We start from the raw sequence: 21,498 nt of genomic DNA, 5'->3' as shown, positions 1-21,498 counted from the left end.
TGTTTTCTGCAGCATTTCCATTGAAGTCTATTGAACCAAAAATCACTGTTTTGCGTTTAAAAAAAGTCCCTGACCCTTTCCAAAAATGCAGCAGCTGAAAAAAGCATAAATGTGAATGTGTCCCATAGGAAACTGTGTTAAATGGACTGTAATGTGTTTCTGCAAAAAAACACCAAAAAAAGCATAGGTGTGAACCAAGCCTTAGTGCAAAGAATGCAAAAAGGTAAAAAAAAACCCCTTCTGCCTTTGGAACCACTTTAATTAACAAAAGCTATCGCCAAATTTATAGGCCCATTTCAGAAATGCAAGATGCATTGCACTGGTTTTTAAGGTGTATTCGGGTACAGAACTACACTGGTTAAAGTGGTAAGAATGGATAAATTAATACGGTTAGCAGGATTTTGTCAGCTGTGACAGAGTAGTCTAACTATATGATGTGTAGTGATATATGTGCTTTATGTACATAGGGGCAAATTGATCAAAACTGAAGCAGCCAGACTCTAGAGCAGCTGTACATGGCAACCAATTGGGTTCTCTCATTTTTAAAAACTTAACTAAACGTACTGAAGATAGAAGCCGATTGATTGGCATTTACACCTGCTGTTTGAGTCAATACAGTTTTCCCGTTCAAGCAGTTTTGTAGACAAACAATTCCTTTAGTCACAAAATAAATTACCTTGGTGTCTTTTTTGTAGGTGAAATCTTCAGTAGCCACCTGATTAACCAGCACTTTCTTTGGAGGATTCATAACCCCATAAATCTGCACTGATTGCAATTTCAAGCCATCTGCTTGGCTGTTCAGTTGTATCACTTCACTTAGGAGGGCGTTCTGTAAAACAAACAGAAAACTGAGGCATAGACAAAAGACAATAATAAAATGTTTGTATGTATGCTGAAGCCTGCTGTCGGCTGATGTCACTCAGCTAGTCCAGGCTGGAGCGGTACCTGGCTCGGCTTCTCATCGACGGTGAAAACTCAGCAATCATTGGTCAAGTGATCGCTGAGTTCTCACACTTCGAGCCAGTGGGGGACAGATGCAGCATTGGACTGATGCAGCATCCACATAGGCAAGTATGATTTGGGGGAAAAAAACAAAAACAAACTTCTCTTTTAACCGCTTTCCTGCCATCCTATAGCAGAGATACTGGGTAGCAGGGGTGTGCAAAATCATATATATATATATATATATATATATATATATACATACATACACATACATACACACACACGTGATTTTTTATTTCCGGGTAGGGGCCGAGTATTACCGACGGAGGGAGAGAACTGTATGTAAACAATACAGTTCTCTCCCGTCAGGTCCTGCACACTGCTTTGTATGGCTCTTCATAGATGTCAGTGACACGAAGTCAGTTCCCCCCCCCCAGTGTCAGAATGCCCGCCGCAGTCCTGCTATAAGTCACTGATTGCCACCATTACTAGTAAAAAAAAACAGAGACAAAATTCCAGTATAAATACCACCATTTGTAGACACTAACTTTCACGTAAACCAATTTACAAGTATTGGGATTTTTTTTTTTAGCAAAACATGTAGCAGAATACACTTTGGCCTAAATTTATGACAAAATTAGATTTTTAACTTTTTTACTGGATGTTTCATGGCAAAAAGTAAAAAATATTGTTTTTTTTTTCCTCAAAATTGAGGGTACTTTTTTTTTTTATGGTGCAAAAAATAAAAACTGCACTGGTGATCAATTACCACCAAAAGAAAGCTCTATTCATGCAAAAAAAAAAAAAAAAGAAAAGACGTAAATTTCATTTTTTTTGCAGTGTTGCATGAGCGCACAATTGTCAGTTAAAGTAATGCAGCGCAGCAAAAAAATGACCTGGTCAGGAAGGGGGGTAAATCTTCTGGAGGGCAAGTGGTTAACTCTGCCCGTTTCTACCACCTTTGTAGCTCAGAGGTCACACAAATGAAACTAGTGCATATCCTGTTGGGCAAGTCCTCATTAATTCCACAAGCAGGGATGTGATTTGCTGAGACACACCTGATGGGAGTGTTCAAAGACTGGAAAGAGGCTCCTGCATCTGGGAAAGTGAGAATAATTATGCTAGCATGAAGTCAATCTCTATCTCCCTCCATTCCCCCTGCCAGCTCATTTTATACCTTCATTTCCCTACACTTTATTTACATCCCTATTTGTAATTAGAATTTATGTATATCCTTATTTGTAAATATATACCGTACTTTTTGCTCCATAAGACGCACTTTTTTCCCCCCAAAAAAGGGAGGAAAATGTTAGTGCGTCTTATGGAGTGAATATAAAACGTCCGGTCCGGTATTTCTGCCGCCACCATGTCAGAATATCGGGCCGGCCGCTCAGCTCTTCTCTCCTGCAGGACCTTACCTGTTCCTCGCTCCAGCGCTGTACAGTCTTCCCGCGCCGGCTTCTGTGACAGCCGGGTGCCCACTGCGCATGCGCAAGAAGCACTGCACTTTGTGAATGGTCCGGTGTCTTCTGGGACACATGACAGCTCCCAGAAGGCGCCGGGCGACATTCACAAAGCGCAGTGCTTCTCGCGCATATGCAGTGAGCACCCGGCTGTCACAGAAGCCGGCACGGGAAGAAGAGGGAAGGACAACTCCACGGAAGTGGGAGCTGGTACCTGTCAAATTCAGGTACCCGCTCCCCCTCCCTCCCCAAAGGTCAGCAGTCTCTGGTCATCTCCTTTACTGTCTGCAGTCTCTGGTTATCCCCTGCACTGTCTGCAGTCTCTGGTCATCTGTACTATGACCCTGGTATTTTCCCTGTACTGTGTCCGCAGTCTCTGGTCATCTCCTGTACTGTGTCCGCAGTCTTCAGTCATCTCCTGTACTGTGTCCGCAGTCTTCAGTCATCTCCTGTACTGTGTCCGCAGTCTTCAGTCATCTCCTGTACTGTGTCCGCAGTCTTCAGTCATCTCCTGTACTGTGTCCGCAGTCTTCAGTCATCTCCTGTACTGTGTCCACAGTCTCTGGTCATCTCCTGTACTGTGTCCGCAGTCTTCAGTCATCTCCTGTACTGTGTCCACAGTCTCTGGTCATCTCCTGTACTGTGTCCGCAGTCTCTGGTCATCTCCTGTACTGTGTCCGCAGTCTCTGGTCATCTCCTGTACTGTGTCCGCAGTCTCTGGTCATCTCCTGTACTGTGTCCGCAGTCTTCAGTCATCTCCTGTACTGTGTCCGCAGTCTCTAGTCATCTCCTGTACCATGTCTGCACTCTCTGGTCATTTCCTGTACTATGTCTGCAGTCCATTGGTTCAGAATATTTTTTTCTTGTTTTCCGCCTCTAAAACCTAGGTGCGTCTTATGGAGCGGTACGGTGATACGGTAAATACGGTAATCTCTTTTGCATGTTGTAACATATTAACATTCGACTGTTAAAGAGATTTAGTAATCAAGAAACACTTTTTCAGGTTAACGCTCCTAAAAACTGCGGAGCAATCACCGACAAAATATGTCTATAACAAGAGCAGCAAGTGTTCATTATAATCATTTTATGCATGTGAGTAGCCTTTAAAGTGTCACCTGATGACAGAGTCCCTTTACAGTGGACCATTCCTGATATATTGGAAAAGAAAACTGCTTACATTTGTAGCAATAAATAGCACTTGGGTAAAATCTCTTCTTTCAAAGGTTCCTAAACTGTCTCCATCATCCCAAAATAGGTCTCCTCGAGCAAATCCTTCTGTAGTAAGTGCCACCACCAGCATAAGACCATTCTTGCGTGTCTCCTGCGTGGTCATACCTGGTAACTGGAGGAGGAAAGAACAATTAGATAAAAACAAAATACAAACACATTGCTTTTGTTACAATGACAAAGATTTACTAAAGAGGTTGCAATATTGAAAAAGCAACACAACTGAACTGTATATTTTCATAATAATCATATTACAAATAAGAAAAAAAGTAGATCAGTGCAAAATAAGAAGAGATGAACCTGCAGCTGTGCTGGACTTGGAATGCAAGAGATTCGCTTATGACTAGGATAAAATATCTGGGAGAGAAGCCAACATACTCTAGGAAAAGGTGACAGCAAAGTATACTTCTCGCATGTTGCCACTACTTGCAAATAGACCCTTGCATAGGGCAATCGGCAGTAAAAGTAGCAACCTTAGGCTGGATTCACACTTGACTGTAGCAAGCGCACTTTGAGCGTTTCACGCAGCTTTTTTAGTGTTTACGAGCTTTGTTGTTTTTTTTCTTATTAATTAGCCAATAGAGAAAGATATCATCTGCTGCATTATTTGTTGCTTTTTTAGCTTTTATGTATTGTTTTATTATTATTTATGAATTATTTTTTGTGTTAGGGCTAGGATTAAGGTTAGGGGGTTAAGTTTAGGGGTAGGGGCTAGTATTTCATTTATTGTCTTATTAACTTAATATATACAGTGTGTGTAATCAATATAACACACACACACACACACACACACGTATTAGGTTTTGTGCTGCCCTAGGCAACACAAAAATAGGTGCCCCCCCTGCAGAGAGAGCCTGACAATGGCCAAGAACACCCCTGACCTCACCCGAGAGCGTCTTCCACTATCACTGCCCCCATACACCAGCCACCATCCCCCCCATGGAAAGAGAGAGAAAGACACTCACCTTCACAGCTCCAGACATCCCCAGGAACGAGTCGAGCTGTGCATACACCATCATGAAACCGGCAGCCTCTCTGGGAACCCACCAGGTCCCCATGCTGTGTGTCCCCCTTCTTCCATTCCTTTTCCGAGGGGCAGTGCTGCCCACTCCCTGAAAAATGCCACCCTAGGCAAATGCCTTGTTTGCTTTGTGGTAAATACACCCCTGCACACACACACACACTTATTTTTTAGGGTTAGGGGGATAATTTAGGGGTGATTATTATTTATTACATATTATGCATTTATTTTATATTTGTGTATTTATTTTATTTATCTTACATTTATTCATATTTTGTTTTTTAATTTTTTCACTTGAGCAGAAAAATACTCCAAAAACATGCGAATTGAGCATTTTCATGGAATGAAAAATGTGCTAATCTGCCCGGTTTTGGCGACAAAAAAAGCTCCAGAACTTGAGCTTCATGCGTTTGGCTTCCAGCGACTTGGATTAGAGGTGTGAACCATCTTCATTCAGAATAATTTTTTTTTTTTTTAATCCTCAAGCGTTTTGGAGCTTCAAACTACAAATTGCTCAGGTGTGAATGGGGACTTCAACTCAGTAGAAAGACAAGTAAAGTGTTCCTATACTTCAAGCAGCTCCTGGACTTGAGTTTTTGCTACAGAATATTCCATAAGAGTGCTGTGTAGTACTGTAGCAGAACACAAGGTAGTTGATTTGCTATTACTGGAGAGTGCAAAATCTGGTGCAGCTCTGAAGAGACCAGCTTCCAGTTTTTGGTTTTTTTTTGTCAAAGCTTAATTGAACAAGCTGAATTTAGATGCTGACTGGCTATCATGCACAGCTGCACTAGATTTTGCACTTTCCAGTTTTAGTAAATCATTCCCAATGTCTCTGCATTGTACTAAAAGGAGAATATTTGTGAGGTCTAATAGTAATAGTAACCTAACCAAGTAACCTGTTGCTGCAGGGATGCATGGGGAGACCAGATAAAAAAAAAAAAAAAAACAGAAAAAACAAAACAAATAAAAACAAAATCAAAAATATTTTAATTAAACCAGTTTAAAAAAATGCCCTCTCTCTGTTCATTCCCAGATCTCAGCAAATATATTAGATGTCCCGAATGGCATTTTCTTCTATGTGAGCATTTAAAGCTTGCATAAGTGAACACAATATAATTCAGAATTTTAATGATCACAAATCTTGAAAAAGATTGTCCTCTGGACATTTTGAGGCTGCACTTGAGGCCCCCTATATTTAGGGGCCTACAGAACACTGGCCTACAGAACTCATACGTCCGTAAGTGAGAAGCTCTGTCTTCCCTTCATCCTAAAAAGGTATCTGGGCAAGACAAGCATTGCCATACTCAAACTTCTAAGAATCCTGCAGATGCTTCATCTTTCATATTTGTCAAGGACATGGATCAGCCCAGAAAGAGGCACTGCTTACTTTAACCAATATTAATTTCTGCAAAAGCAGACACAAAGATTAGGATACAGTCCTGGCCAACAGCTGTTTAATGCAGTACCAATTTGCTTGTTCCCTGAGTGGCGAAATTTTAGACTAAGTTGCAGCCGCTGTTTCCAATGGAAATTAGGAATTAAGAAAGTTTGCTTTGTGAAGAATGCAAGATTAGTTTACTTTCTGGGGGCTACCCACAATTCTGGGCTCCTCCCCTTCTGGTGAACTGTGTATGTGCCTGCCACTGCCATATTGTTTCTATTTTCTAAACGTTATTTTTCTTATACTTACCTGTAAAGGCAAAATGCAGCCGCCTCTAACATGAACATTGATGGTACCCAATGGTGCAGGAAGTGTGGTCCACTGACCTTTACTCTGAAGCTGTAAACCCTATGGAATTTAAGAAAAAAATGCATCTTTGATACAGTACATACAATAAAATTATAATTAGTTGCAGCCCTATTAAAAACAATGATGTGCATGTAAAGATAAAGTGTATTTCAGCCAGTTTTTCTGTGTTAAATACGTATGCAGGCCATACACATTTAGATATTTAGATTGTATGCCAATTGCAAATTCTCCAAATAATTGCCAGGTGCCAGTATTAGCCACAATTACCCCCTGACTCAAATGTCACTTTTTAATAATAAAATCCCAGTGAGTAGAAAGTACCTTCCTTTTTCTAATAGTTTCCTACCCTTCAAACAGATTTTTTATACCGACAACTTGTCAGAAAACAACGAGGGTGGACTCACCGTCAGAAATGAATACCATGTTCCAGAGGGAAAGTATCCATTTACGTCAGTTTTTCCCTGCTCAAGGACTGGTGTAATCAGTAATGCCTCTCCCCAAAGGAACTGACGATCAATAGTCCATGTGTTTGGGTCAGTGGGGAACCTACAAAAAAAAGGTTTTTACCCAGCATGCATACACAAAATGCACAAAATGCTCAACAGTAGAAAAAACTGGAGAAAAAGTACTTACTCTACAAAGAGTGCACGTGCCACTGTGTCCCCTGAGCTGTGAGCTTTGTGAAACAATGTGTACAGGTAGGGAAGCAGGGAATACCGGATGTACAATGCATTTCGAATAGCTGTCTGAGCTTGCTCACTGAAAACATATGGCTCCTGTGGCTAAAACAGTAATAAAATGAAAATTATTTTACAGGTTGCTATATGTACCATCATTAGCTGTCCCAGTAAAACAATATAATCCTCATGTTCATGCAGCTCAGACATTAGCGTACGGAATGCGTGATTGAAGAATGGGTGATTTTACCGACCACATACAGCCACTGATGTCACCTATTTTCTATGTGGCCATGTGTTTAGTTGACTGACATCACCTGGCCCTTTTGTCTACAGTTAGTAAACATTCGGCATCATATCATATGAGGTTGAGGTTGCAGCAAGTGAAGGTCAGTGGGAGTGGTGGTCCCTCCCTTTCCTCACCAGCCAGGCTACACGCTTGGATAAGATTCTGGCATTTAGGGGAAACCCCAAAACCAATATAACACTGGAAGATTTTTATCATCTGTTCGATACGTGCAAATAAATATCTGTTGATCTTATCAGAAATTCATTGTGCAAAATCGCAAAGAAAAAGATTCACAAGACATGATTACCACTTTTGGAGGCAAGGGAACCTATCAAATATTACCAAAAGGAGGAATTTGTAAGACTGATAGAACCAAATTTAGGTCCCACAAAGAAATTTCACATGAGGAACAACATTGGTAACTCCCTAAGTATTGGTATGGATCAAGAAATGCCAAATGGCATTGAAACACAGCCATGGCTAAAAACACGTCTAAAACCTGGCCTTTAAATCATAAGTTTACCTTTGTAACATGTTACATCTGTATTTAGAGTGTAACATGTTACAGTGCAACACCTGACCACCTTACCCTCACCCACCTCTCTACTCACACGACCGCGGCATTCATTCAAAGTGTCCTGTGAATGAGTGAACTACAAGTGCCGTCTGTCACCGTGGCAGACGGCTTGTAGTTCTCAATGAACTACGAGGGTGCCGGTGAGTGCTCTTGCAGGTAATTGATTCTTCCTGCAGTTCAGTAACTGTCTGCTTGTATAGGAGGTTAGAGCAGACAGCTGACTGAGAGACTGAAGGATTCTGGCATTGCACCCACAATCTGCTGATCGCAGGTGCATTGCTTTGCAGGCTGCGATGTAAAAAATAAAAAAAAATAAATGCAAAATTTTCACCTGCAAAAAGATGACCATTATTATTATTATTTTTTTTTTTTTTTACAAAAGGTGAACTTATCCTTTAATGGTACTGAGTATCAAACATTGATCCACACTTTGTTGCAAAAAGAATGAATCCTACTTTAAGGGAAAGTCCGAAGAGGAATGCCTAAACATTCACACCATCAGAGGTATGATTTCCAAATGTGATTATACAGTATATCTTACATGAAGTGGACATATGAACTTGCAACATGGTAGGAATAACAGAATCAGACAGACATCTATTGCTTTAGCCCCTAGGCTTCAACAGTCACATCTATGGACCATCTAGAAGGTGCAAAAGTTAGTCTATTAGAAGGCCTGCATATAAAGCCATATGAGGTCAATCTGGATCCACAAGGAATACTTGCATTCTTTCTTTGATCAAGAGGAGGATGTGCATAGATCAGACTGAATCCATCACATGACAAAAAAGGCATATGTCACTAGAGCCTGGGGATCACTTGACCTCAAGATAAACTTGTCCAGTTTGGCACGGAGATGAGAGGCATGAGTTCCCCACCTGGATCATATTTGCTGAACACCTTTGGATTAGGGGACCATTCCCCCAAGTCCAGATTCTGATAGCCGAGATGATATGCCTACCAATTGTCCACTCCTGGAAAGTAGAGAATGGCAGAGCAGGAAAACACCTCTCCATTCAAAGTTTAAGACATTTCATGCAACTGCTATGCCCTTTGTTCCCCTTTGGTGATCACATATGCCACTACCGTGGCATTGACAGACTGTATTCCCATGAGATGACACCACAAAAGGTCTATCCAGTAGAGCGGAGGAAACTGATGGCTGAAAGAGACATCAGCCACCACCAAAGGAATACTCTGAAGCAAAGATTGTGACAATTTTTTTTTATAATTTGTTTATTAGGAGTTTTCTAAAAACAACAAAAAAAAAATGTCATGTAGGTGTTACCCAAACAGGGGTGCAATTGAGATAAAGTAGCATGGCAACAAAATATGCATACAGATTGCACTGAAATTAATAAAGTGCTGCTTAACATAGTAAGTGCAGTATATCAATGAAAAAGACTTGATTTAGTCGCCTGAGATGGCTGGAGATGGCTGCAAAGGATATTTCTTTGGTGGCCTGGTCAGCATCTCCGTTGTAGCAACACAACACAGAATCACAGTGACGCCATGGTCGGGTCAGCTAACCATTTGGACCATGCCTTGTCATATTTTACTAGGCAGCCCCTTTTAATGTAAATATATTTATATAATGGGAGGCTATCGTACACTATCCTTTTTTCCCAAATGAAATGGATAGAGGGGCCTGTTTCTTCCAATGAAGTGTAATAGCCTTTCTGGCATGGAAGAAGAGAAGGCCGACCAACATCCTCCCTGCCACTGTAGGAAAGAGTCTCTACCAGGCCCAACATGCAAACCTCCATGTTTATGTACACAGGGGTTAAATACACAGCACTAATGATAGATAACACATCAGTCCAGAGCCCAGTAAATGACAGGGCAAGACCAGATAATGTGGGTGGAATCTCCCACGGATTGATCACATTTTTAGCATTCAGAGGGGAGAAAGTTATCAGTTTTGTGTAGTCAGGAGGGAGTGAAATAAGCCCTATGTACTATTTTAAATTGTATGAGTCTGTCTCATACTGACACTACACCCTGTTCCAAATTATTATGCAAATGATATTTTTCTCATTTACCTAAATAATTGATTTAAATAACAGTCAGCATAATTCTCATGTTATCAACTATTAAGAGTACAATTCACATTTTATTGAACAAACCTACTAATGATAACAGGATTTTTGTTAAACATAAAACATTTACAATGCATTGTTCCAAATTATTACGCACAGTAAGTTTCAAAACACTTTATAGGTTGTAAAGAACTGAAAATTGTCATTTGTTGCGTTTGCAGCATATTTACTGAAATCAAAAGCTATTTCAATCAAACATTTAACAACATTTTAACTTTTTAAACATTTTAACAGGTCACGTTACATTGTAACATAGGACCCCTTATTTGATAGCAGCTTCACAAGTCTTGCATCCATTGAACTTGTGAGTTTTTGGACAATTTCTGCTTGAATTTGTTTGCAAGATGTCAGAATAGCCTCCCAGAGCTGCTGTTTAGATAAAAAACTGCCTCCCACCCTCATAGATCTTTTGCTTGAGGATGCTCCAAAGGTTCTCAATAGGATTGAGGTCAGGGGAGGATGGAGGCCACACCATGACTTTCTCTCCTTTTATCCCCATAGCAGCCATTGATGCAGAGGTATTCTTTGCAGCATGAGATAGTGCATTGTCATGCATGAAGATGATTTTATTATGGAAAGCATAGTTCTTCCTTCTGTACCAGGGAAGAAAGTGGTCAGTCATAAACTCCACATACTTTGCAGAGGTCATCGTTACACCTTCTGGGACCCTAAAGAGGCCGACCAGCTCTGTTCCCATGATTCCGGCCCAAAACATGACTCCACCACTGCCTTGCTGACATGGCAGCCTTGTTGAAACAGAGTGGCCGTCCACCAACCATCCACTACTCCATCCATCTGGACCATGCAGGGTTGCACGGCACTCATCAGTGAACAGGACTGTTTGAAAATTAGTCTTCATGTATTTTTCTGCCCAATGCAGCCGTTTCTGCTTGTGAGCATTAGTTAGTGGTGGCCGAATAGAAGGTTTATGCACAGTTGCAAGACTCTGGAGGACTCTACACCTTGATGTCCGTGGGACTCCAGAGGCACCAGCAGCTTCAAATATCTGTTTGCTGCTATGTAATGGTATTTTAGCAGCTGCTCTCTTGATCCGATGCATGGATCTGGCAGAAATCTTCCTCAATGTGTCTTTATCTGCACGAACCCGTCTGTGCTCTGAATCAGCCACAAATCTCTTAATAGTGCGATGATCACGCTTACGTTTTCGTGAAATATCTAATGTTTTCATACCTCATCCAAGGCATTGAACTATTTCACTCTTTTTGGCAGCAGAGAGATCTTTTTTCTTCCCCATATTGCTTGAAAATGGTGTTCTGCTTAATAATGTGGAACACCCTCCTTTAGTAGTTTTTCCTTAAATTGGGCTCACCTGCAACTCTAATTATCACAGGTGTCCGAGATTGTTTTCAGTGATCAAAAGAGCCCTGAGACACAATGCCATCCATGAGTTAAACTGAAAAACAAAATATTTAATCTTTGTGACACTTAAATAGAATTTGCATAATAATTTGGAACAGGGTGTAGTGAGCAGAAGGGGAAGTCCCAAATATCCTCCAAATCATCATCATCATCCAAGAGTTGAATGTCCCTCTGCAAATTGCAGAGTTGCAAATGTCAGACAAAATATGAAAGGGGAAGATTAAATTCAGAAGATAACTGGGTCAGTGGTCATAACAAATTGCCCTCCACCACTTGATATAAATATTTAATTTTGTATATGGCCCATGCCTTTGGTTCTTGCAGCATGTAGAAGTGGGTTAGGGAAGGGTTCAACCAGTGGGAAGCATTAGGTAATAACCGCTTGTTTCTGAAATTTTTCACACCCGAGGCCAACTCTCCAGGCTCTGATGGTAGTAAGCATGGAGGGGGTAAGAGGCACCTGATCTAGAAGTGGAGCAAATAAACAGGGATCAAAATTCTGTGGAAGAGTAGAAGTGTATAAGCCACTGTAATATTGGCAGAAGACTTCAAGGATATCCTCATGGGGGGAGGCTAAGACAAATATTTTGTCTCAAGAAAGAGGAGAGCTGGTGCACTTGCACAGGATCTTCCACTGAAGAATGGAGTTAAGACTACTTCAAAGGGGGGATCACTGGGCTTAACACCCTCATACAGGAACACAGAGGGGACACGTGGTCAAGACAAAGACCACTGGCATGGTTCTGAAGTTTGCTAAATTTTCCCAGGGTAAAAAACCTTTGCCAGTTTGGTGTCTAAGATTGGAGCCAAACACTCCAGATGAAGAGTCGGGAGTTAGACTGGACATCTTGGCATTTAGGATCTAACTAAAGTCCTGCAGGGTTTATAAGATATGAATGTTGTCCTGCAAAGTCTGGTAAGAGTCTGCCTGCAAGAAAATATTGTCAAGATCTGAGATTCCATTAAGGCAGAGATGAGCAGGAACGGGAGTCTAGCCCTTTGTGAATACTCTAGGAGCAGAGGCAAGGCTGAAGGGAAGAGCCACAAATTGGTAATGGTCGCGTCCCATGGTTAAATGGAGAAAATGTTGGTGGTTCTAAAAAATCTGGACATGAAGACACACATCCTGAATGTTGATCAATGCCAGAAAATTTCTCTAGGGAAAGGAAGCAACCAAAAATGAATAGACATCATTCTGAATTTGTTTACTTTCACCAAGGCATTTAAAGCTTTGGGAACAGGATTGGATGAACACCTAATTTTTTGGGAACAGAGGTTTGAATAAAAACCCTTTAGCGATTTCAAGACCTCCTAGTTTAGGGTGGTATTACCCTGGTTTTCTTTCCAGGAACGGTTAGAGGTATCTTCATGCAGAGGTGGGCTTGTTATACCTTGGCTGACTTGTTCTGCCAGAGTCATTTGGATCCCATGGAAGTAAAGACTTTGATATGTCAGGATCCCTTTTCAGTGTTCCCCTGGGAACAAAAAGATTGTCTGGAAGCTGTAAAAGAGGGTTCAGGTTTATTTTTGTGTTCTCCAAGTGTTTGTGAGCTCCAAGAGAAAAGTACCCTTACCCCCAGAATGGCTTTATTTATATCATCCAGTGTTGGGCTAAAAAGCACTTGAGGCAGCAATGTATGATTACGCCACAATGCCTCTAAAAGCCACCCCATCACAGTATATGTACTGTGGCGGGTCAGCAAGTGGTTAAGTTAAAAAAAAAAAAAAAAAAAAAAAAAAGCTTAAGGCTTTAGAACCACTTTAATTTTCTGGACTTTGGAATATAGCATCTAAAGTTTTAAAGTGAGACCTCATTACTGTAAATGGTAAGCTATTGATATATTGTAGCAGGACAGTACCTGGCCAGAGTCTAAATGAAGATTTTAACCCAGAATTCTCAACCAGCAACCAGGCCGGTTAAAGAGCTCCAGGGAGTTTGCTTGATGCAGAGGAAACTGGCTTTTCAGATTCCTCATTGTTTTCTAAAGTTCGTTTTGGGACCTGGAGCCTGGAGATCCGGGTGGGATGAAATCTCCAATCCTGGGTCCAGAGATTGTGAACAGCCAGCATGCTGATTGTACAGGCATGTGCAGGTCTTTTAGTAGTAACCTGACCAAGGTTCTGGGCTCCACCCTGGCACACAGGAGATCATTGCCCAGGAGTCAGAAGAGCTCCATCTAGGAGAGGTGGGAGCCAGAGCAGCAAGGGGCTGCTAGCTGTGTGCACAGAGCTGTGTAGGAAGATAGTCTGTGGGAGACAAAGGCCTACAGTGCAAGGCCAGAGAAGAAGTGCAAGAGTAAGCCAGGAGGCTCCATGTGTATTTTTTGTGAGAGAGAAAACCTGACAACCCCTGTGTGGGAAACCTTCTGATTTTGATTTATGAAACTTTCTTTTAAATAAAATTGGGCAAGAACAACAAGAAGAAAGTGTGTGGTGGTGTCCTTTAAAGCTCTACCTTTGATGCTAGTTACTATATATCACACACACACACACTCCAATAGGACACACACTCCAATAGGCGGCCATTTACCACGAAGCTCATGTAAACAAAAAAGCCAGGCATCAGCTATCTGGCATAAAGAAAAGGAGCAAATCAGGTATAGAGGAGTTTGGAGGATGCCCAAGTTAATTTCTATTTGGTTCTAAAAAGATAAGTACTAAATATAATCCATTGCCGTCACCTTACCCGAGAATCACGATTGTTATGATTTCTCATGAATGGATAGAAAGCTCCAAGCTGACTCCATCGCACACAAAGCTCCTCAGTGGTATCTCCTACAAAGCCGCAAATATCTGCACCAACCAGAGGGACTCCATACATATTGAACAGCAAAATGGCTGGAACAAAAACAGTGGAACTACTGTGAATTTCCATATTCGTTCTTTAAAGATTTGACATAAAATAATGGCAGCTGTGAACAGACTTTACCTGGTACCGTGTAATATAGCTGTTCCCAGGTGCTGTAAACATCCCCTGTCCAATGACCAGCATAGTGCCCATGGCTAGAAAATGTGGACCGAGAGATGATGAAGGGGCGTTTCCCACGGATCTTCACTAAAGCACTAGAAAACATAGTAACAAAGTTTCATTAGAAGAAGCCATGAAACAAGTTGAGTCATTGCATAATAAAACAACACATTCCATTTTTTTTTTCTGTAAATAAAAATATGATATTTTCAGTGTTTCCTCTGCTTTTTTTAAGCACCCAAATTTTAAATGTGGCCAATGGCTAATCTAAGTAGTAGTAGCAAAATAGGGAAAAAGACATTGAGCTGATGGGGGAGGAATGGGTGGAGAAACCCATTGATTTAGCTTCTATCAGCAGGAGAACAGCTCAGGCCTAATACTTTCCCCATAATTACCCTTTAAAGTGAATTTAGCCCCCTTCCCCTGAATCAAGCTAAGCTATAGATAGATCAAAATTTAGCTGATTCAGCAGGAACCAGACAAATTTTAATCAGTGTGTGTCCATCCCCACTCAAACAGAAATTGATCATTTAATTGACTTCTGTCAAAGGGAAATGGTGGAAAACTTGTTTGTCCTATTGACTGTTATCCCCAAGAGTGAAAGTAAAAGAAAATCCCAAATTTTGGGTTGTCACCAGAACAAGAATGGAGCAGAAATCTTCCATTGGGGACACAACTTCTGGCAATAACCAGGGATTTCCTCACTTTGGAGGGGTTTCTTCTCTCCCCCTGTTGTGCTATGGGACAAGTGAAGGGAAATCTCCTGAACAGGACACAGATGAGGAAAAAAAAAGACAGGGGTTATAAACCTCCTTTGCTCTATGCAAAATGACACAAGAAAGATTTGCCTTCCTTTTTTCTTTAACCCCTGAAAGGAAACTGTCAGGGTGGAAACATGATTACAGGCTTTTATAACATTTATATGGTAGCAAAATCTTATACCCAACAGGAAATCCCTAAACTGTCTATTTCTCATCATGCATGCCAATCAAAAAAAGGTTTACATTATATTCCGATCAGAGAAGGTTTACATTATATTTAACCAGAAGTGGGTTACACTATATTCTAAATATAAAATGATACACATGCATAACGTTTATAACAATATAACTGTATTCCATCCAGTAAACGTGTGTTCTTTCTGCTTCTCACTTACTGGTATGATGCAATCGCTTCTGAGAGACCATACAAATTATGAAGGTTGTAGTGAGAGGAGATTTTCTGCTGACTGGAGGTGCAAATGGTAGTGTGTCGTAGAGCGCCACCTTTCACAGCTACAATGACATAAACATGATATTTGCAACAAATAAACACTACATGACCAACAGTAGAGGTTAAAAGCTAGAGTAATCTTTCCACTTTCTATGAATGCGCAAGTAAGTCCATACATAAATACATACAAAAGGTAACTAACTATACATGTAGATTAACAACAGTATTGGTAAAGCTGAAAGCCAGCCTTCCTTTTAGTCCAGCATAGAGATGGGAAGGCCTGGAAAAAAAACCCCAAAATTGGAAAAAACCCAGATTTTCAAGTTTTTTTTGCAAAGAAAAAGAAGTATGGAATATACTCTTTTAAAATGATATAATATATCTATGACATGGTATTCAAACTATAGAACATGAAGACCATGATTAAAAATTCTGAGACTGTAAAGTTCTCTCAGCTGAAGGCAAGCAATTCCTGGAATACAATTCAACTATCACTGTACTTCTCAATGCAGTTCTCAGACAAGAGAAATGTGCATTTTGCCACTAGGGGGCCCTGCAGGGGAAAGGCGCCAATTTAGTTTGCTTGTGGGCTCCATCTTGTACCTCCTACCATTGGGGCGATTGTTGGGATACAGCAGATCTGTGTTTCTCAAACGAGGTTCTGTGAGAGGTCCCCAGGGGTTCCTCTGCAAATCAACATTGCAGGGGATGTATAGCGCCAGTACTGTCAGCGTGCATTGATACCTGATGCCTCCTCCTTAGTTCCGGCTCCTGTGAACTCAGAGGGAGGCGCCAGGAGTACTACACAGAGCAGGAGCTGAAGAGGGAGGTATCACTTTCTATGGCAGTGTTGATCACAAGACAGTGGGAGGGAGCACAAAGTGTGAACCCATGACTGGAACACGAGGTGAGATCTCTTGATGACTCTGTAGCGGTGCCATGCAGAGTGCAGGGAAGGGGGTACGGGGGGGCAGAGATGGAGGAGCACTGTGTGTGTAGGGAAGCAGTCAATACAGACTGGAGGTATTAACCCCCTCAACCTCATACCTGTGCCCCTTCTCCCCCCCTCTCTCGGTTGCACTCCTGAACGCCCGCTCGGTCTGCAACAAACTTACTGCCATCCATGACCTCTTTATCTCCCACTCCCTTAACCTCCTAGCCATCACCGAAACCTGGGTACAGGCCACTGGCTCCACCTCCCCTGCGGCACTCTCCTATGGAGGTCTCGTCTGGTCCCATTCACCAAGACTGAGCGGTCACAAAGGTGGTGGGGTCGGCCTGCTCCTATCACCGCTGAGCACCTTCCAGGTCCTCCCTAACCCTCCCTCCCTCCCTAACCTTCTCCTCCTTCGAGGCTCACTGTATCCGGCTCTTCACCCCCACCCCCCTAAGGATCGCAGTGATCTACAGACATCCCGGATCCATACCCCGCTTCCTGGATGACTTCGCCGCCTGGCTTCCCTTCTTCCTCTCCTCTGAGCTACCAACCATCATCCTCGGGGACTTCAATATCCCCATCAACGACAACAGCCCGGCTACTTCCCAACTCCTCCACCTAACCTCCTCCTTCGCGCTCACACAGCACACTCAATCCTCCACCCACATCATTGGGAACACCCTGGACCTCGTCTTCTCCCACCTCTGTACCCTCAACCAGTTCTCTAACACCCCCTTCCCTCTCTCCGACCACCACCTCCTCACGTTCTCCATCTCCCCTTCCCCTAACTCCCCCCCCCCAGAGCGCCAAACCATCACCAGCCGCAACCTGAACCCGGCCCCCCTCCACTCAGCTGCCGACCGCCTACACGACAGCATCCTTCCACTGTCATGTCCTGACCTAGCCACTAACACGTACAACGACTCACTATCAGCTACCCTAGACTCTCTGGCACCCCTAACCACACGCTACATCAAACCTAGACCGCTCCAACCATGGCAGAACGACCACACTAAATGCCTCAAACGCCTCAGTCGCGCGCTAGAGAGACTATGGCGCAAAACCAGGTCCCCCCCGTTCATTCTCCCTCTACAAATCTGCCTTCCTCACTTACACCTCCTCCCTCCACGCCGCCAAGCAGGCTTACTTCGTAAACCTGATCAACACCCTCTCCTCCTGCCCTCGCCGACTCTTCTCCACCTTCAACTCCATACTCTCTCCCCCCCCTCCTCCACTCAGTACCTCACTCACCGCCCACGAAATTGCCACTCATTTCCACAACAAGATTGATGCAATCCGTCAGGACATAGTCAACTCGCAATCTACCTCCCCACCTAGCCTCCCCCCTATCTCCCCCTCATCTCTTCCCTCCTCTGACCTCGCAACCGCACTGCCCCCCTCCACACCCAAGACCCCGCTTACCGTAACCCCCCCAGCTCTGCACTCCTTCAGCTCCGCTACCACTGAGGAAGTCACCAGGGTCTTCTCAGAAGCCTGCCTCACTACCTGCCCCCTGGACCCTATCCCCTCTCGACTCCGCCAGTCACCCCCCTCTTCCCTCATCTGCTCCCTCACCCACATCTTCAATCCCTCCCTCTCTACCGGCGTATTCCCCTCCCCCCTAAAGCATGCGCACATCACCCCCATACTCAAAAAGCCCTCCCTGGACCCCTCTGACCCAAACAACCTCAGACCCATCTCCCTGCTGCCACTCACTTCCAAACTCCTGGAGCGCTTAGTCTACGACCGCCTAAGCACCCACCTAACTGACAACAACCTCCTTGATCCACTACAGTCCGGCTTCCGTCCCCTACACTCCACCGAAACCGCCCTCCTCAAAATCACCAACGACCTACTAACCGCCAAAGCCAAAGGCGACTACTCTGTCCTCCTCCTCCTGGACCTCTCCGCGGCCTTCGACACAGTTGACCACCCCCTCCTCCTTAATAAACTACTCTCCCTTGGCATCAGAGACACCGCTCTCTCCTGGTTCTCCTCTTACCTATCCCGACGCTCCTTCAGCGTTTCCTACAATGGTGCCACCTCCCCTTCCCTCCCCCTCTCTGTTGGGGTCCCCCAGGGCTCTGTCCTTGGACCCCTTCTCTTCTCCATCTACACCTCCTCCCTTGGCAAACTCATACACTCCCACAGCTTCAACTACCACCTCTACGCTGATGACACTCAAATTTACCTCTCCACCCTCCACCTCACCTCCACTTTCTCCGCCTGCATCACTCACCTCCTAAACGACATCTCTGACTGGATGTCGCTCCATTTCCTCAAGCTTAACCTCTCCAAAACCGAGCTTCTCGTCTTCCCCCCTGCCCGCGCCCCCCCCCATCCTATCCATCACTACTAACATCACCACCATCAATCCCGCCCCGCAAGCCAAAGTCCTTAGAGTCATTCTGGACTCTAACCTCTCCTTCCAACCTCATGTCAAATCACTTACAAACACATGCAGGCTCCACCTCCGCAATATCGCCAAAATACGCACCTTCCTTACCCCAGACACCACTAAATTACTCGTAAACTCCCTGATTATCTCACGCCTTGACTACTGCAACTCCCTCCTCACCGGCCTACCCCAGTGCAGGCTCTCCCCGCTTCAGACCATCCTGAACTCAGCGGCTAGACTCATCCACCTCACCAACCGCTCCACCTCTGCCACCCCCTCTGCCTATCCCTCCACTGGCTCCCTATCGCCCAACGCATCAAATTCAAACTACTCACTCTGACCTACAAAGCCGTTCACAACACTGCCCCTAACTACATAACCAACCTGATTCCCAAGTACCACCCTACCCGTACCCTTCGCTCTTCACAGGACCTCCTTCTATCTCGCTCCCTGGTCTCCTCCTCACACGCACGTCTGCAAGACTTCTCCAGGTCCTCCCCCATCCTCTGGAACTCACTACCCCAATCCATCAGACTGTCACCTTCCCTCCTCACCTTCAGGCGCTCCCTGAAAACCCACCTCTTCAGGGAAGCCTACCCCACCCTCACCTAACTGCTGCTCTTCTTCATTCCTCCTACCACTCCATCCCCCACAGCCACTTCCTCCTGTACCACTACCCCCTCCCTCCTAGATTGTAAGCTCGAAAGAGTAGGGCCCTATAACCCCTCGTGTGCTGTTTGTAGTTGCTGTAATGTTTCATGTATTGTCCCCCCCTCTATTGTACAGTGCTGAGCAAACCCTTTGGCGCTATATAAACTCGATGTAATGTAATAATGAGGTTGAGCAGAGAGAAGAAGCACATGGCTAGAGCAGGTGGTGACATCCAGCGTTTGACAGCAGTGATGCAGACTGCAGAGAGGGGGGGCGCACAGTTGGATGAGACGGAGTGTAGTTGGAGGTGAGATCATATTAGCTCTATGTTATAACATAACTGTACATAAAGCTATTATGATCTCACCTCCTGCTACATTCAGTCTCATTCAGCCATGTGCCCCTGCAGTCTTCATGTCACCCCCTGCTACATTAATCCATGTGCTCCCACTCTCTGCTCACCCCCTCCACAGTCACTGCTGCCATACATAAGATGTCACCTCCTGACCAAGCCACATGTTCCCACTCTCTGAACTGTACTCGATGTCAACCTCTGAGTTCACAGGAACCACAACTTCAGAGGAGACATCAGGTATCAATGTGCACTGTCAGTGAGTTTTAAAAACAACATTTGGTGGATATACATTTGCCACAATATGGATCTGTGGTGGAACCCCATGTGTCATGTATTTGCAGAGCTGTGCAGGGAAGCACACTATTATTTACTGCACTGTACCCTACAGGTCCTCCTCTTCTCTCAGTCTCAGGCTGTTAAATGTAATATCACCTGCGATGGTCGGGAGGAGGGCTAGTGGGGATCAAGGAGAAAAGGCATGTTACTACAACAGCTTCCATGGACTGCTCTGCATTTGTTAACTGTTGTTATATCTACAGCTCGCTAATCAGATCCAACGTTCCGTGAGCTGTAGATCTGAAATTGTTTTGAGGGGTTCCCCGAGATCTCAAACTTTTTGCCAAGGGTTCCTCCAAGGTAAACAAAAAAAAAGTTAAGAAACACTGCAGTAGATGATAGTTTTTGTCCTCCTCTCATGCTTTAATTGACTGGTAAGAGGGTAAATTTGACAAATTAGTTTCTTTATAACCTTTAAAACATCCTATTAATGTTCTCCACCATCACAGCATAACCTTTACCTATAGTCTGGTCAGTAAATTGGTTTTTCTTTTTCTCCTCTTAGTAAAATGGTGAGACCAACATCTAGAGCAGTGTTTCTCAACGGGGGTTCCACAAGAGGTCCCCAGGGGTTCCTCCATGATCTGCCCATTCATCACAAGCAGAAGATAGGTAGATTGCATCTCCACATAGGTGACAGTCAAGCTGCAGAGCGAAGCAACTTGCATCACTGCCCTGAACCGATCCCAACTGGCCCTCTCCTCCTGTCTCTCCTCGCCTGTGTGTGACATCATTCGGCAGGGACGAAAGAGGACAATGGGTGGGGATCAGCACGCAAGATACGATCCAGCTTTCCTAAACTACTCTGCATGAGGAAATCCACTACAGGCCCCAGTATTGTACCCTCCAGTACTGTCTCCTCCTGACCTCCCAGTACTGTGCTGTGCTCTACTGGCCCCCCTACACTGTTCCTTCCTGGCTCCCATATACTGTTCTCTCCTGGCCCCTATATTGTTCCTTCCAGGCTCCCTGTACTCTTCCCTCCTGACCCTCCTCCCCCCATACAGTTTTCTCCTGGCCTTCCTGTACTGTTCCTTCTTGGATCCCCTGTGCTCTGCCCTGCTGACCTCCTGTACACTGTTCATCTTGACCCAGAATTGAGCATCTATGCAAAAAAAAAAAGCAAGCACAAGCTTCACATTAAGGAGGTACATTTTAATATTTATCCTATTGTTTAATGCTTTATGAATAATTTTACCTAGAGCTCACT

At 43.8% G+C, this 21,498-nt stretch overlaps 1 protein-coding gene across 2 annotated transcripts in view; it reads right to left on the bottom strand.

Moving 5' to 3' along the window:
• LOC149451476 (lysosomal alpha-glucosidase-like) overlaps positions 1-21,498 on the bottom strand; it is an 83,071-nt gene that overhangs the window by 4,928 nt on the left and 56,645 nt on the right. For both annotated transcript variants that reach the window (XM_089690653.1, XM_089690654.1), the window contains 8 exons: positions 15,556-15,673; positions 14,361-14,494; positions 14,118-14,269; positions 7,043-7,191; positions 6,814-6,955; positions 6,350-6,448; positions 3,586-3,750; positions 677-829 (listed from right to left, as the gene is read on the bottom strand). In XM_089690653.1, the coding sequence (XP_089546779.1) occupies positions 677-829; positions 3,586-3,750; positions 6,350-6,448; positions 6,814-6,955; positions 7,043-7,191; positions 14,118-14,269; positions 14,361-14,494; positions 15,556-15,673 (1,112 nt within the window). The remainder of the gene's footprint in view (positions 1-676; positions 830-3,585; positions 3,751-6,349; positions 6,449-6,813; positions 6,956-7,042; positions 7,192-14,117; positions 14,270-14,360; positions 14,495-15,555; positions 15,674-21,498) is intronic.

This window comes from Staurois parvus, unplaced genomic scaffold (genome assembly GCF_062004578.1).
Source record: "Staurois parvus isolate SC_StPar_1 unplaced genomic scaffold, SC_StPar_1.0 ptg000538l, whole genome shotgun sequence".
NCBI classification, from domain to species: Eukaryota; Metazoa; Chordata; class Amphibia; order Anura; family Ranidae; genus Staurois; species Staurois parvus.
Note: the sequence above shows the minus strand (reverse complement) of the source record. Positions and strands in the feature narration are given on the sequence as shown.